The 15,752-nt window shown below is 47.6% G+C and overlaps 1 protein-coding gene across 1 annotated transcript in view; it reads left to right on the plus strand.

Annotated features, from left to right (window-relative positions):
* The window catches only part of NRDC (nardilysin convertase), a 780,134-nt gene that overhangs the window by 341,129 nt on the left and 423,253 nt on the right, over positions 1 to 15,752 (plus strand). Inside the window, exon 15 of the mRNA XM_069232676.1 lies at positions 11,477 to 11,581. Coding sequence (XP_069088777.1) covers positions 11,477 to 11,581 — 105 coding nt within the window. The remainder of the gene's footprint in view (positions 1 to 11,476; positions 11,582 to 15,752) is intronic.

Consider the following 15,752-nt stretch of genomic DNA (forward strand, 5'->3'; position numbering starts at 1 on the left):
TCTGCGATGTTATCTTGGCAGCCAGGCATCCCTCCACCAAAACTGTATATGCCTGTTGTTTTCATAAATTTGTAGCATGGTGTACCAATAAATCTGTTGATCCCCGCTGTAGGAAAATGCCACTGTTGGCATGGTCACCCCCACTTTTTGCCTAGTGTTGATGCCAGCTTTAATTGGAAGTGTGCTGGGACCCTGCTAACCAGGCCCCAGCACCAGTGTTCTTTCCCTAAAACTGTTGCTTTGTTTCCACAATTGGCACAGCCCTGGCACACAGTCAAGTCCTTTGTAAAAGGTACGCCTGGCACCAAGGGCCCTGTGGCCAGGGAAGATCTCTAAGGGCGTCAGCATGTATTATGCCACTCTCAGGGACCCTTCACACAGTACATGCACACTGCCTTGCAGCTTGTGTGTGCTTGTGGGGAGAAAAGACAAAGTTGACATGGCACTCCCCTCAGAGTGCCATGCCCACCACCCACAGCCTGTAGCATAGGTAAGTCACCCCTCTAGCAGACCTTATATCGCTAAGGGTGCACTATACCACAGGTGAGGGCAGAGCGGTATGAGCACTATGCCCCTACAGAGTCTAAGTCAATTCTTAGGCATTGTAAGTGCAGGGTAGCCATACTGAGTATATGGTCTGGGAGTTTGTCATTACGAACTCCACAGCTCCATAATGGCTACATGGAATTCTGGTAAGTTTGGTATCAAACTTCTAAGCACAATAAACCCACACTGATGCCAGTGTGGGATTGATTGAAAAATGCACACAGAGGGCATCTTAGAGATGCCCCCTGTATGTTAGCCCAACTGCTAGGGTAAGGCTGACTGATCTATGTCAGCCTGCCACTTCCAGACGAGTTTCTGACCATATGTGGTGAGTGCCTTTGTGCACTCGGGTCTGCTTCACACCTCCCCCTGCAGGAACTGTAACACCTGGCGGTGAGCCTCAAAGGCTCAAGCCTGGTGTTACAGTGCCCCAGGGCTCTCCAGCAAGTGGAGATGCCCCCTCCCCCCCCCCCCCCCCCCCCCCAAAGAAGCCCCCACTTTTGGTGGCAAGTCCAGAGGGATAGTGAGAAAATCAAGGAGGAGTCACCCCTTCAGCCAGGACCATCCCTAAGGTGTCCAGCGCTGAAGTGACCCCCCTCCTTGAAATATCCTCCATCTTGCTTTAAAGGATTAGGACCAATAGGGATGTGCCCCCCTCTCCAGAGGGAGTGCGCACAAGAAGGGTGTAGCCGCCCTCAGGGACAGTAGCCATTGGCTACTGCCCCTAACACACTACTAAATTTAGTATTTAGGGGCGACCCTGAACCCAGCTCTTAAGATTCCTGATGACCTCAAGAAAGAAGGACTGCTGAGCTGAAAGCCCCGCAGAAAAAGAAAGAGAGACAACAACTGACGCAGCACCAGTCCTACCGACCCGTCTCCTGCTTCAAAACAGCTGCAAGAAAAGAAACAATGTGTTCTGCACGACCAGCGACCCCTGAAAAGCCTCCAGGGGACTGCCTACATCACTGAGGACCAAGAAACTCCAGTGGACAGCGTACCTGTCCAAAAAGAAGACAAAGAGACCATCTTTAAAGAAACTCTCACCACACTCCAGAAGAGTGAGTCCAACTACTCTGCAATCGATACCCCCTTCCCTTGTCCAGAGAAACCAACTAGCCAGAGAGGATCCCCAGGCGACTCAGACGACGTGTCTACCCTGGGCTGACCTCTCTACTCCCCCACGATGATGCCTGTAGAGGGAATCTCTAGGACCCCCCTGACCGCGACTGCCCAGGACAAAGATATCCGTCGCCTGGAGAAGCACTGTGCCCGCAGCCCCCAGGCCAGAGAGAAACCGACCACCAGTGCAGCAACGACAAGCAGGCAGCCCCCACCCTTGCCCAGTTAGTGGCTTGCCCAAGAGGCCCCCTGCCTGCAACCCCTGAGTGACCCCCCCCAGGTCTCTTCACAGAGTTCTATTAAGAACCCAACGCCCTGTTTCACATTGCACCCGACCGCCCCATGCCGCTGAGGGTGTGGTTTTTGTTCCTACTTGCGGTCCTTCCAGTACCCCTCCAAACCCCCCTGGTCTGCCTTCCGACAAAGCGGGTACTTAACTGCAAGCAGACTGGAACCAGAGTAACCCCTGTCTCCATAGTGGCCACGTTATTTTGGCTCCTGTTTGACCTCTACACCTAACCGGCCCTGTGTAGCTGGTGCTGGGTGTTTGGGGTTATCTTGAATCCCCAATGGTGGGCTATCTATGCCCCAGGGATTGAACCCGTAAATTTGTTACTTACTTCAAAAACTGTACTTTACTTACCTCCCCCAGGAACTGTTGAAAATTGCAGTTTCCACTTTTAAAATAGTTTTTTACAATTTTAAAGAAAACTGTGTACATTGTTTATTCCATTCAAAGGTCTAAGTATTACTGTGTAAAGTACCTTTCATTTAATGTACTTACCTGCTAGCTGAATCCTGTGGTTCTAAAAATAAACAAAAGAATATTTTTCTATAGAAAAAACTATTGGTCTGGAATTAAGTCATTGAGTGTGTGTTTTCACTTATTGCTTGTGTGTGTACAACAAATGCTTAACACTACCCTCTGATAAGCCTAACTGCTCGACCACACTTCCACAAATGAAGCATTAGTATTATCTATTATTGCCTCTGTCAAGCCTCTTGGAGAACCCCTGAACTCTGTGCCCACTTTATCTCATGTTGATATAGTATATATAGAGCCAGATTCCTACACCCTCTCTGCTCCGCAATCTGAGGTTCTTTTGTTCATTCTTTCTTTGGCTTAGCTGGGCTCTGCTTTGGCCACCCTTAATGATATTTATCTGCCATTTCGACCTTTCTTAGGCTAGCTGATCAGCCCTCACTCTTTAAATCTCCTATTGTAAATAGATTCCTTAAAGGTCTCACCGATTTATTTCCTCCCACTCCATTTATCATGCCTCTGTGGGACCTCAGTCTTGTCCTTAGTTACTTTCTGTACTCCCTTTGAGCTGATGCACAAATGCCTGTTACGGCTCCTCACTTTCAAGACTGTCTTTCTTGTTGCCATTACTTCTGCTCGCAGAGTGAGTGAACTTCAAGATCTTTCTTCCAAGCCTCCATTCTTGTCTTTGCACCCTCACAAATTGGTGTTGCGCACTGAGGCTTCCTTCCTTCCCATGGTTGTTACACCTTTTCATGTAAGCCAGTTCATCACCTTGCCTACTTTTTACATTCCCCCACATCCTTCCCATTAAGAGGAGAAACTCCACCGTCTGGACCTAAAGAGAGCATTGGTGTTCTATCTAAATCGTACCAAAGGTTTCCGGTTGGACGATCACCTCTTTGTCAGGTATGTGGGTGTGAAGAAAGGGAAGTCGGTGCAAAAAGGTATCATCTCTTGATGGGTACCTCTTTGCATCAAGATGTGCTACACTTTGGCCAAGAAGCAAGCCCCTGAGGGCTTGCGCACTCATTCCACTCATTCCACTCATTCCACCAGAGCGACTGCTGCTTCCACTGCATTAGCACGCAGAGTTCCTTTCCTTGATATCTTCCAGGCAGCTATGTGGGCATCCCTGCACACGTTGGCTAAACATTACTGCCGGGACAGTCAGGTCTGTCAGGAAGGCTACTTTGGTCGTTCGGTCGTGCAGGACTTTATAGTATGATCTTGGTTCGCAGCCCACCTCCAAGGATGACATTACTTGGGTATCTGTTCTAAGGTAAGGAATCTGCAACTAGAAGTCTCTATCAGATCTACAAGTTACTTACCTTTGGTAACAAAATATCTGGTAGAGACCTATCCTAGTTGCAGATTCCTTCTCGGCTCTGGTGCACCACTCTGTGTTCTTAACGGCTCTGTGCTTTGGCGTGAAAAGACGTTAAAAGAAACTGATATCACTGCGCTGAAGCAACGTCTATGTACTACTCACAGTGTCATCACAGTGACAGCGATGCCTGCGGAGTCGACCAACGCCACCTAATGACCCGCAAGGGTATTGCTCGAAGAAAGAAAACCCTGGATTTAGTCTAACGCCTGGGGAAAAATTCGAAGGTAAGGAATCGGCAACTAGAAAATGTCTCTACCAGATATTTTGTACCAAAGTTAAGTAACTTGTATGCTAGGTTTATCAGAGGGTAGTGCAAAGCATTTGTTGTACTCACACAGTCAAGAAATGAGACACACACTCAATGACTAACTCCAGGCCATTGTTTTAAATATCGGAAATATACTTTGTTACTTTATTTCTAGAACCAAAATAATCTTTGTTGCGGGGAAGTAAACTTGTACGCTTGGATCCAGCTTATGTATCAAATGTCCTTTGCTTAGGTTTTGCAGATATATTAGTTTACAGATAAGTAACACTTTTCAATTTCAAAAGTAGACACAGTGCAACTTCTCATAGGAAGCAATGCAGTCTTAGGGAAGGAAAAGTGGTCACACAGTTTTACAGGTAAGTACTCTACTTACGATCCCAGTGTGCGGGTGTTAGGATGTTCACAGGTCAAAGTTTAACTTGACCCAAAAAGTGCCCACCAGCAGCACAGTTCCGGATCGGTGCAGAGGTCAAAGTTGGTGTCTGGTTTTCAGTGGAATCCTATAAGGAATAGGGGCACTCGGAAAAGAACTGCTTGCAGGTAAGTACCTGTGACTTAAGGGCACAGATTGGGGAGGAGATGTTTAGAATAGCACTGGGGCGAGAGGGGCCTGGGGGCCACAGGTCAGCACCAAACACACACCCTCAGCGGCACAGGAGTGGCCGGGTGCAGGGTGCAAACACAGCGTTGGACGCCCAATGCTTTTTAATGGGGGAACCCCCGGGGTCACAAAGATGCTGCAGACTGGGTCCAGGGAGTCTGCTGTGGTAAATCAAAGGCTGGACGGGTAGGAGAGGAGCCCGCTGGATGTTGCTGGACCATCAGTCAGATTCCCCAAGGCCAGGGGGCTGCAGGTGCAAAGGTATCTTTAGGCGTCGGGGAATCTTTGTCAGATCTGGTCGCAGTCGGGGGGGGAAGGGCCCTCTGGATTCAGGCTGCAGGCGTTGCCGTGTTAGCCAGGAAGGGTCGACCCAGGGTGGACTTGAGATTAGAATCCCCTGGGGACCTCCTCTGGACCGGTAGGCCACCTGAACAAGGGCCATGGGCTTCGGTTGCAGAGTGGATCTGGGGTGGTTCTGGAGTCCTCCTTGGGAGTTTCTTTTGTGGACAGGGCTGCTGTCCTCTGGAGTTCTTGGTCCTGTGCTGGGCAGGCAGACCTCTGGGTGTTAGTAGAGGTTACTGATCCTGCAGGATGCGTCGCCTGTTTGTAGCAGTAGGCTTGAACCTGCAGACAGGCAGGTAGAACTTGGGACCAAGTCAGTTGTCAGCTAGAGTCATCACTGCTGGGGTCAGCTCTTTAGTTCTTCTTTTTCTTGAGGTCGCCAGGAATTTGAAGAGCACAGTTCAGGGGTGCCCCTAAATACTCGATTTAGGAGCGTTACTGAGGTTGAAATGCAGTAGTCAATGGCTACTGTCCCTGAGGGTGGCTACACCCTACCTCTGCCCACTCCCTTTGGGGAGGGGGGCACATTTCTATCCCTATTGGCTACCCTCCCCCAAAGCAAGATGGAGGTCACTTCAACTCTAGACACCTTAGGGGTGGTCTTAGCTTCAATTGTCACTCCTCTTTGTTTTTCCTAATTGTCCCACCAGACCTGCCGCCAAAAGTGGGGTTTGGTCCAGGGGACAGGCATCACCACTAGCTGGAATGCCCTGGGGCACTGTAACAAGAGGCCTGAGTCTTTGAGGCTCACTGCAAAGTGTTACATTTCCTGCAGGCAGTGGTGTGAAGCAGCCTTCAAGAGTGGGACAGGTTCTCTGTCCCTGGAACAGCTAGTCCCTAGATTGTCCCTCTGGGCTCAGAATCCCAACCTGATGAGGTTCAAATTCCATGGGTTCAGTTCCCTCTGAGGAAGTTAGGACTTCTCTTCTTTCTGCTGTACAGAACCTTGATCCCCAGTCTACTTGCCCTGTCTCTTGGAAGGTTGACCATTATTTTAGGCTCCAACATGTACTTTTCACCCTGTGCTCAGCTTTGTGCTCTAGTCTTTACACACATCATCTCAGGGATTCCCATCATGGTTGCATGGGTTTTGAGTTTTGCTTCAGTCCAAGCTGAGGACTCCAGTTAATTCCCTAGCAGGCATTCAACTGGGATTGCAGAAGAGACCACTCCCTGTTTCAGGCCAGTAACCCCTCCCCATTCTTAGGTCACTATAGCCTTGGGATGGACCCTAGTTACATTATCAGCGTTGATAACTGAATATGTCTTTCCAGTCAAATACAGTCCTGGGGAAACCAGTTTTTTGTCACCATAGTGACACTGGCACCTGTATCCCTCAGGGCTTCTACCTTAGTCCTATTAACTAAGGGATGCTGGCTGTATTTGTTCATATTAGGGGGCCAGGCAGCAACAGTGGCAATATCTACCCCACCCTTAAAAACTAAAGTAGCTTCAATGTCAACCCTGATTTGCTCTATGCACACTGTTGATTCCACTTGGACACAGGCTATACCAGAGCTAGCTGGTGCAGTACTAGTGCGTTCTGCCTACAGTTGAAGCACCAGGCCTTTTTAGGATCAAAGTTTTTACCATTGTATCCATGGGAAGATTGTGAAGAGGTTCAGGGCTCAACCTCCTGCTCAGGTTTTTGGGGACCTTTAGAAGACTCTTTATTTTTATCCTTGGGTGTCTTACCACCCTTTCCATGGGGAGGCTTTGTAATCCTTTTCTTTTGGCCACCCCGGGCGGACATTTTGGTCATCCTAGTCTTGAACCAGTGGTCTTCCTTCTTTCCCAGTTCTTGGGGAGAAATTGGACCTAGGTCTAACAGATAATGATGCAACTTTTCATTGAAGCAATTACTAAAAATATGTTCCTTCATAAACAAGTTATAAAGCCCATCATTGTCAGACACTTCACTTCCAGTTATCCAACCATCTAGTGTTTTCATTGACTAGTCTACAAAATCAACCCTGGACTGGCTCAAGGTTTTGTGAGTCCCTTGAACTTAATTCTAAACTCCTCAGTGATAAATCCAAAGCCCTCAATCAGGGTAGCCTTCATGCGGTGATAGGATTCGGCATCTGCGCCAGTAAGTGTGTGAAGCATGTCCCTACACTTACCAGTGAACATTTCCCAAAGGAGAGCTCCCCAGTGAGACTTTTTCAATTTTCTGGTTCCACAGGCCCTCTTAAAGGTTGTGAACCACTTGGTGATGTCATCACCATCCTCATACTTGGGGACAATCCCTTTGGGGATTTTAGTGGTATCAGATTGCTCTCTGTCCCTAGGTATTAAGTTGCTGCCACCATTAATTGGTGCTAGGCCCATTTCTGATCTCTCCTTCTCTATAGCCAGGAGCTGCCTCTAAAAAGCTTTGGCCATCCTTGCTAAAAGGAGGTAATCTTTACTGAGGCTGCCCCTAGTGTTCCCACAGGATCCAGACTCCCCTGTGGGAGACTCAGATCCAGCGAGTACTATCCTTGGAGTCAGGTGCACTTGAGTCCTTGTCCTTCCTAGTTATGTAGGGAGGGAGGTTCCGACTCCTGATCTCTAACTTCTTCCCCATCTGAGAGGGTATCATCCTCCTCAGTAGGGTGTTCTTTAGCATACTCTTCCAAGAGCTCCCGGAGCTGAGTCTTGGTAGGGTTGGAACCAGTTTTATTCTTTTTGAGATCACATACAGATATTAACTCTCTCATTTTGAGATGGAGGTAAGGGGTCAGGTCGAGTTCCACAGCCATGTCCTGTGAGCTGCTCTTATTGTTACTAAGGTTGGTAATCGTTTTTAGGAATTAAAACTTCTAGCTACTTACCCTTAACTATAGTAACTTTTAAAACCTAAAAAGAAATGCTAAAGGGGACTTAACCAAGGCCCTAGCAGGACTTTTAAAAAATAGAATAAAATTGTCTACTTCAAAAATCAGTTGAATCTAAATGTAGTTTTGTAGCTTAGTCGTGTGATCAGATGTTGCCTGAGTAGACCAGCAAATGCAAAGTTGTAGACCCCACCGCTAACCACCACAATAGGAAGCTCACTCTGTATGTACTATACCAAAATTAGGTATAGTGTGCAGAGAGTCAAATGGATCCCCAGAGGCTTAACAGAGGCTAAAGTAGATAATACTAATGCTCTCTTTCGTGGTAGTGTGGTCAAGCATTTAGGCTTATCAGAGGGTAGTGCAAAGCATTTGTTGAACACAGTCAAGAAATGAGGCACACACTCAATGACTAACTCCAGGCCAATGTTTTTATATTGCAAAAATATACTTTGTTACTTTATTACTAGAACCAAAAGGTCTTTGTGGAAGGTAAGTACAGTTTTAAGTTGGTATCAAGCATATATATCAAATGTACTTTGTTTAAGTTTTGCAGATAAAATAGTTTACAAGTAAGTATCACTTTTCAATTTTAAACGTTGACAGTGCAATTTTTCCTAGGAACTAATGCAGTCCTAGGGGTGGAAAAGTGTAAATACAGTTAACAGGTAAGTACTTGTCTTACGACCCCCAGTCTTCGGGGGTAAGGGTTTATACAGGTTAAAATTCAAGTTCACCCCAAAAGTGTACTACCAGCAATACAGGCCAGCCGGAAGCAGAGGTCAAAGTTGGTGTCAGGTTTTCAGTGGAATCCTATGGGGACTGGGGGAACTAGTTAGAACACAGGTTGCAGGTAAGTACCCACGGTTTCAGGTCAAAGGCCTTGTGTGAGGGGTGCAGGGTGCAAACACAGCATCAGGCACCTGATGCTTTTCAATGGGGAACCCCAGGGATCACAAAGATGCTGCAGGCTGGGTCCAGGGGGTCTGTTTCGGGAAACCAAAGGCAGGACAAGGAGGAGAGGCACACGCTAGACGTTTCTGTACTGTCAGCCGGATTCCCCAAGGCCTAGGGGGCTGTGAGTGTAGGGGTACCTTAACGTTGGGAATCTTCATCAGATCCCATTGTGGTCAAGGGGTCCTCTGAATTCAGGCTGCATGTGTCATTGTGTTGGTTAGGAGGTGTCAACCCAGAGTGGATTCGAGGTTGGAATCACCCAAGGATCTCCTCTGGCCCGGTTGGCCACCTGGACTCGGGCCATGGGCGTCGGGTGCAGGGTGAACAGAGCTTGCAGATCTGGGGCAGTTCGTGGGTCCTTTTGGAGGGTTTCTTCTGGACAGGGCCACTGTGCTCAGAAGTTCTTGGGTCTCTGCTGGGCAGGCAGTCCCCCAGGGGTTGTAGAGGTCTCTGGTCCTGCAGGATGCATTGCATTTTTGTAGCAGGCGTCTTGAAGCTACAGACAAGCTGGTAGGGCTGGGGTCAAGTCACTTGTCGTCTGGAGTCTTCATTGCTGGAGTCTGCTCTTCAGTCTTTCTTGAGGTCACCAGGAATCTGAAGAGTAAGGTTTAGGGGTGCCCCTAAATACTGGATTTATGTTTTAAAACTGCCAGGGGTAGACAAAAGGAACACCAGAGTGTCTGTGTGATTACTCCACCAGAACAAATGCTGCTACCACTGCGCTAGCACGGGCAGTACAAGTCTTGGACACTTGTCAGGTTGTTATGTCAGAGTCATTTCCACGCGTTCATCAAGCACTGCAGCCTGGATAGCCGGGTTTGGTGGGGCAGGCATTTTGCTCAATCTGTCCAGCAGAATTTCCTGGTCTGATTCATTCCACAGACCTTCTACCTGGGAGGTACTGTATTGGGATCTATTCAGAAGGTGAGGGATATGTGTTTAGAAGTCTTTATCTGAAGAACAAACTACGTGTCTTTGGTAAAGCTTGTTCTGCAAGAGACTATCTAACTGCGGATTCGTCACCTGCCCTGCCTCCTTCCCAACTTCGTCACATGACATACTCTGTCAGTGTGAGGGTGTATAATTGCTATACAAAAGTTTCCAGATCGAGCCTGACATCTGGGGACATTGGAAAGGTGAGGAATTTGTGGTTCTAGTCTCTACTGGAAAAGAAGTTATCGAAGGTAATTTACTTGTTCATTAAAAACGATGTTGTGAGGAGGCTTTTTGATGGATTACTACATTTTCTTCCACATGTTACAGAATCTGTTATTGAATTTAATTTTGATTTGGTCCTTGTCCCTCATTCCTAAATTGTTTCTAACATTTGGCTGCAGCTAATGTTCACTTACCTGAAAGACTTCCTTTTTGGTGACACTTTGACTTGAAGGATTTGGGACTGTTCTGCCTTCAACTCAGGCAGCACTTCACAACCTGAATGGTTCCAGGGCTCTAAAACATGTTTTTAGAATTTTGGAGCATTGTTTCATTGCTTGTGATTAACTTGCCTCAACCAGCAAGGCAGAGGAAGCTCTGGTTGCATAGTGGATGTTATTTTTCATTGCTAAGTACTGCACCTGTAAGGAGAGTGTGCATTCTTCCTTGAGACTAAATGCTCATTCTACCAAAGCCCAGGATGATTTCAGATTTAGATGTATGTTTGTATCTCACAAACATGTTGAGCATTTCCATTGGCCATTATGCATGAGTCCAGGAAGCATAATTCCTGTCTCCACTGTAAACTTTTAATCTGGTCTAGACTGTGTTGTGTCAGCTTCCTTGTAGCTGTTGCACGTGATAACACAGTTCATACCTGTTCAGCAAGATGGAGAGCTGAGCAGGAGTTAGTAAAACAAAGAAGACTATCTTAATGATTCTAGTTATTAACACTTGTTTCGCTTTCCTTCACAACTACCATTCATGCAATCTCGTCGTAGGCACATGTGGTGCACCATCCTGTACCTTTATGAATACAGAAGAGCTGGATATGGTGTGGAATTTGTGTATGAAGGCAGAATCTCGCAAATGGCCCATTGTAAACTATCAAAGTGAAGCATCAGGCATTTTCTGGCTATGCATACAGGATCTGGAGAAATATTACCATATCTGTTAGGACCGCTTTAATTTAGGAAAGAGTTGAAGACTCACCTATTTAAAGAATTCTACATCAATACATTAACTGCCCACAAACCAGCTACATCTCCTATCACTCATTGACTTTTCTTTGACCCTGTACAACACTCTCTTGTCATTTGCCTATGTTTGCACTAAAGAAATACAAACATAAATACCTTGATTTTTCTTTTTTTCTTACTGCAATAGTTTATATGTTGAGCAAAAGGTAGTCTCACCAACCGAGGACATATGCAAATAAGTTGCGTACAAAAACAACAATTGAAATAAGGCAGGTCATTTTATAACATTTTGTTTGCTTACTCCAAAACCCAGTAGAATGAAATTCCAGTTCCACTGTTGACACTCTTGAGTGAAGTTTAAAGGGCATGCTATAATATTTCATACATAGTGATTGAACCTTTTGCTTCTTTTTACAAGTGGAGTCAAAATGACATTTTGAATAAATTGTACTGTTCCCTTTATTTATTTGGTAAGTTAAATGCATTTTCAAGATAAAAAGGATTAATTCAACAAATAAACACATCTTTTCTAGACTGATCCAATTGAAAATGTGGAAAATATATGTGAAAATATGCAACTATTTCCAAAGGAAGACTTTCTAACTGGAGATCAACTTCTGTTCGAATATAAACCGGAGGTAAGGAAAATTACATTTCTGATTGACATAGAATTGAGAATAGTGTGCTGCCTTCAATTTATGATTACTGTCTCAATTGACTTTTTATAATGTAATCACCTCTATTATCTAAATGCTCTTTGAGACGTTATAGTAGGTATCTGATAGAGACTTCTAGTTGCAGATTCCTTACCTTTGAATTTCCCCAGGCGTCAGACTGGATCCGTAGAATTTTTATTCAAGCAGTACCCCTGCGTGCTGTTAGGTGGTGTTGGTCGTCTCTGGGTGTCTTTGGTGTCATGGTCTGTCATGACATTGCGGTCGTATATAGGCACCACCCCGATGCGCTGGTGTCAATTCTTTTCTTTCCACGCCAGCCTACTCGCAGACCTTAAGAAGAGCTACCCCAGTCATTTTTTGACTAACTGCGACATTTTGTCAAATTCGTTTTTGATGTGTTTGATGCGTCTGGGATGTCCCGTAAGATAGGATTTAAGCCCTGCAGCTCCTGTCACCCCATGATGTCTGCGACGGATCCACACCTCGTGTGCCTCTTGTAGGAAGTTGGCTCTGTACATACTAACTCAAAGTGAGAGATAGTGTGCACAGAGTCCAAGGGTTCCCCTTAGAGTTTGATAGTGGCAAAATTAGATAATACTAATGCTCTATTTTGTGGTAGTGTGGTCAAGCAGTAGGCTTATCAGAGGGTAGTGTTAAGCATTTGTTGTACACACACAGGCAATAAATGAGAACACACACTCAATGACTTAACTCCAGACCAATAGGTTTTTATACAGAAAAATATTATTTTCTTAATTTATTTTAGAACCAGAAGATTCAGAATTCAAGTAAGTACATAAATTGTAAGGTACTTGACATAAATACATATGGAACTTTGAAGTAAAACAATAAGGTACATAGTTTTGGCAAAAATGGCAATAAGCTATTTTAAAAGTGGACACTGCAAAAATCAACAGTTCCTGGGGGAGGTATGTACAAGTTAATTTAGCAGGTAAGTAAAGCACTTACAAGTTCAGTCTCCGGGGCACACCAGCCCACCGTCGGCGGTTCAAGTCAACCCCAAACACCCAGCAACACAGGGCTGGTCAGATGCAGAGGTCAAAGGGCGGCCCAAATAACATAGGTGCCTAAGAAGACAAGGGGTGCTCCTGTTCCAGTCTGCCAGCAGGTAGGTACCTCCGTCCTCTGGGAGCAGACCAGGAGGGGGTTTTGTAGAGCACTGGGGGTGGGGAGGGTCAAACAGGCACACAAAATACACCCTCAGCAGCACAGGGGCAGCCGGGTGCAGTGTGCAAAGTAGGTGTCAGGTTTTGAATAGAATTCAATGGAGGGACCCAGGGGTCACTCTGGTGATGCAGGCAGGGCACAGGGGATTCTCGGGCCAGCCACCGACTGGGCAACGATGAGGGCCGCCTGCTGGTCACTCCTGCACCAGTAGTTAGTTTCTCCCTGGCCCAGGGGCTGTGGGTGCAGTGCTTCTTCCAGGCATCGAGTTCTTTGTTACTGGGCAGCTGCGGTCAGGGGAGCCTCTGGATTCTCTCTGCAGGCGTCGCTGTGGGGATGCAGGGAGGTCGTCTCAGGTTGTCAACGTCGTGGGAGTGACCTTGGGCCCTCACTGCAGTGTTGTTTCTCTGGACATGAGCCGGGGGCGTCGGGTGCAGAGTGTTGGGGACTCACGCTTCAGGAGTGAGGCTGGAGTCCCTTTAAAGATGTTTTTTCTTGGTTGTCTGGACAAGTCTTGGTTCTTGGTTGTTTGGACAGAGCCGTTGTCCACAGGAGTTTCTTGGTCCTTTGGGTTGCAGGGCAGTCCTCTGAGTCAGCAGAGGTCGTTGGCCTCACTGGATACATCGCTGTTGCAGGTTCTTTGAGTCTGGAGACAGACCCTTAGGGCTGGGGCCAAGTCAGTTGTTGTCTCCGTCATTGCGGGGCTTTCAGGTCAGCAGTCCTTCTTCTGTAGGTCGTCAGGAAATTTGTTTTCCTGGGTTCAGGGTCGCCCCTAAATATTCAATTTAGGGGGGTGTTTAGGGCTGGAGGGCAGTAGCCAATGGCTACTGTCCCTGAGGGTGACTACACCCTCCTTGGGCCTCCTCCCTGTGTGGAGGGGGGCACATCCCTAATCCCATTGGGGGAAATCCTCCAAAGCAAAATGGAGGATTATCTAAGGCAGGGGTCACCTCAAGACACCTTAGGGGCTGTTATTGCTGGAGGGTGACTCCTTGTTTTTCTCATTATCTCCTCTGGACTTTCCACCAAAAGTGGGGGCTGTGTCCGGGGGGCGGCATCTTCACTAGCTGGAGTGCCCTGGGGTGCTGTATTACCAGGCTTGAGCCTGGTAGGCTCACCACCAAAGGTTAAAGTTCCTGCAGGGGAAGGTGTGAAGCACCTCCACCCAGTACAGGCTTTGTTCCTGGCCACAGAGTGCACAAAGGCACTCACCCCATGTGGCCAGAAACCCGTCTGGATGTGACAGGCTGGCAGAAACTGGTCCTCTTAGCACTAGTAATTGGACTGGTATGCAGGGGGACATCTCTAAGATGCCCTCTGTGTGTATTTCTCAATAAATCCCACACTGGCATCAGTGTGGATTTGTTGTGCTGAGACATTTGATACCAAACTTCGCAGAATTCAGTGTAGCCAGTATGGAACTGTGGAGTTCGTGTTTAACAAATGCCCAGACCATATATTGTTATGACTACCCTGCACTTACAATGTCTAAGAATTGGCTTAGACACTGTAGGGGCATAGTGCTCATGCAGCTATGCCCTCACATGTGGTATAGTGCACCCTGCCTTAGGGCTGTAAGGCCTGCTAGAGGGGTGACTTAACTATGCTATAGGCAGTGGGTTGTGGGCATGGCACCCTGAGGTGAGTGCCATGTCGACTTAGTCAGGGGTCCCCAGGGTGGCATAATACACGGGGCAGCCCTCGGAGACCTTCCCTGGCCACAGGGCCCTTGGTACCAGGGTTACCATTTATACAGGACTTATCTGTGTGCCAAGGCTGTGCCAATTGTGGAGACAAAGGTACAGTTTTAGGGAAAGAACACTGGTGCTGGGGCCTGGTTAGCAGGGTCCCAGCACACTTCCAATCATAACTAGCATCAGCAAAAGGCAAAACGTTAGGGGGTAACCATGCCAACAGTGGCATTTTCCTACACCTCTGGTGTTTGGAACGCGACCACGACCCGGGGTCGTGCTCAGAGTGTTGGACCATGAACTCGAAAGCTTTGAGGGAGTGGTTCCTCAAGCTCATGGTGGTCCGACACTCAACTCCACATCATTCTCGGTCCGTTTGAGAGAAAGGTCTGAAGATCGGTCATGGAGTCACCACCATTCTTCTTCAACCAAGTCATCTGGATATTTGGGTAAGAAGAAGTCGTCGAAGAAGGCGAAACGTTCTTCGACTTCGCCCGGTCACTCACAGAACGTGACACAGGAAGAGCGTTGACGCTCTAGGCCTCCGTCTTCGGAGCCTCAGTCTGGGTCCGCTCCGCGCCTCCCCGAATTTCCGGGTGTCAAAGCTACCCCTGCCCAACTAAAGGAGTTCTTTGAGGGCATGCGCCTCATATTTGGGCAGACCCACCCATCCTTGATGCCTTCAGGCCCAGGGGAGTCTGTGAGGGCCCCCTTGGGTTCAAAGTCACCAACTTCGGTCCCGGCTCCAGAGGGCACTTCAGGATCGGCTTCCGGATCCGCCACAAAGCTGGTCATGCCAAGGTGACCTTCCCCGGCATCAGGTCAGACGTTGACGCGCTCTGCGCCGATTGGGCCCACAATCGATGACGACCCTATACTAATTTCTGAGGAGCCAGAACGTCGTCGCTCGATGCCGATTCCATTTTCCATGGGCTCTGCTGTGCCCAAGGTTGATCCTGAACCCTATTACTATTGGTATGGATTCAGGAATAGTGTAGATGGTTCACTGGACCCTTTAGAAGACCAGCTGGAGCCTCTACTGGAGTGGGTACAAGATTTGGGTGATGCCAGAGGGTTGGACACCTCCCATGACACTGGCATGTTCTCTCCCCGTACCAAGGCTACGGAGGAGGGAGCGTCTTATTCTGTGGTGGTAAGGGCGACTGAGGTTTTGAACCTCGAGCTTCCTTCTGTGGAGGTTAGGCCTAACCTGACCGAAGTGTTTCAGCCTGGGGCCTCCAACTCTGAACCCCATC

This window comes from Pleurodeles waltl, chromosome 4_2, assembly GCF_031143425.1.
Source record: "Pleurodeles waltl isolate 20211129_DDA chromosome 4_2, aPleWal1.hap1.20221129, whole genome shotgun sequence".
In the NCBI taxonomy this organism is placed as follows: Eukaryota; Metazoa; Chordata; class Amphibia; order Caudata; family Salamandridae; genus Pleurodeles; species Pleurodeles waltl.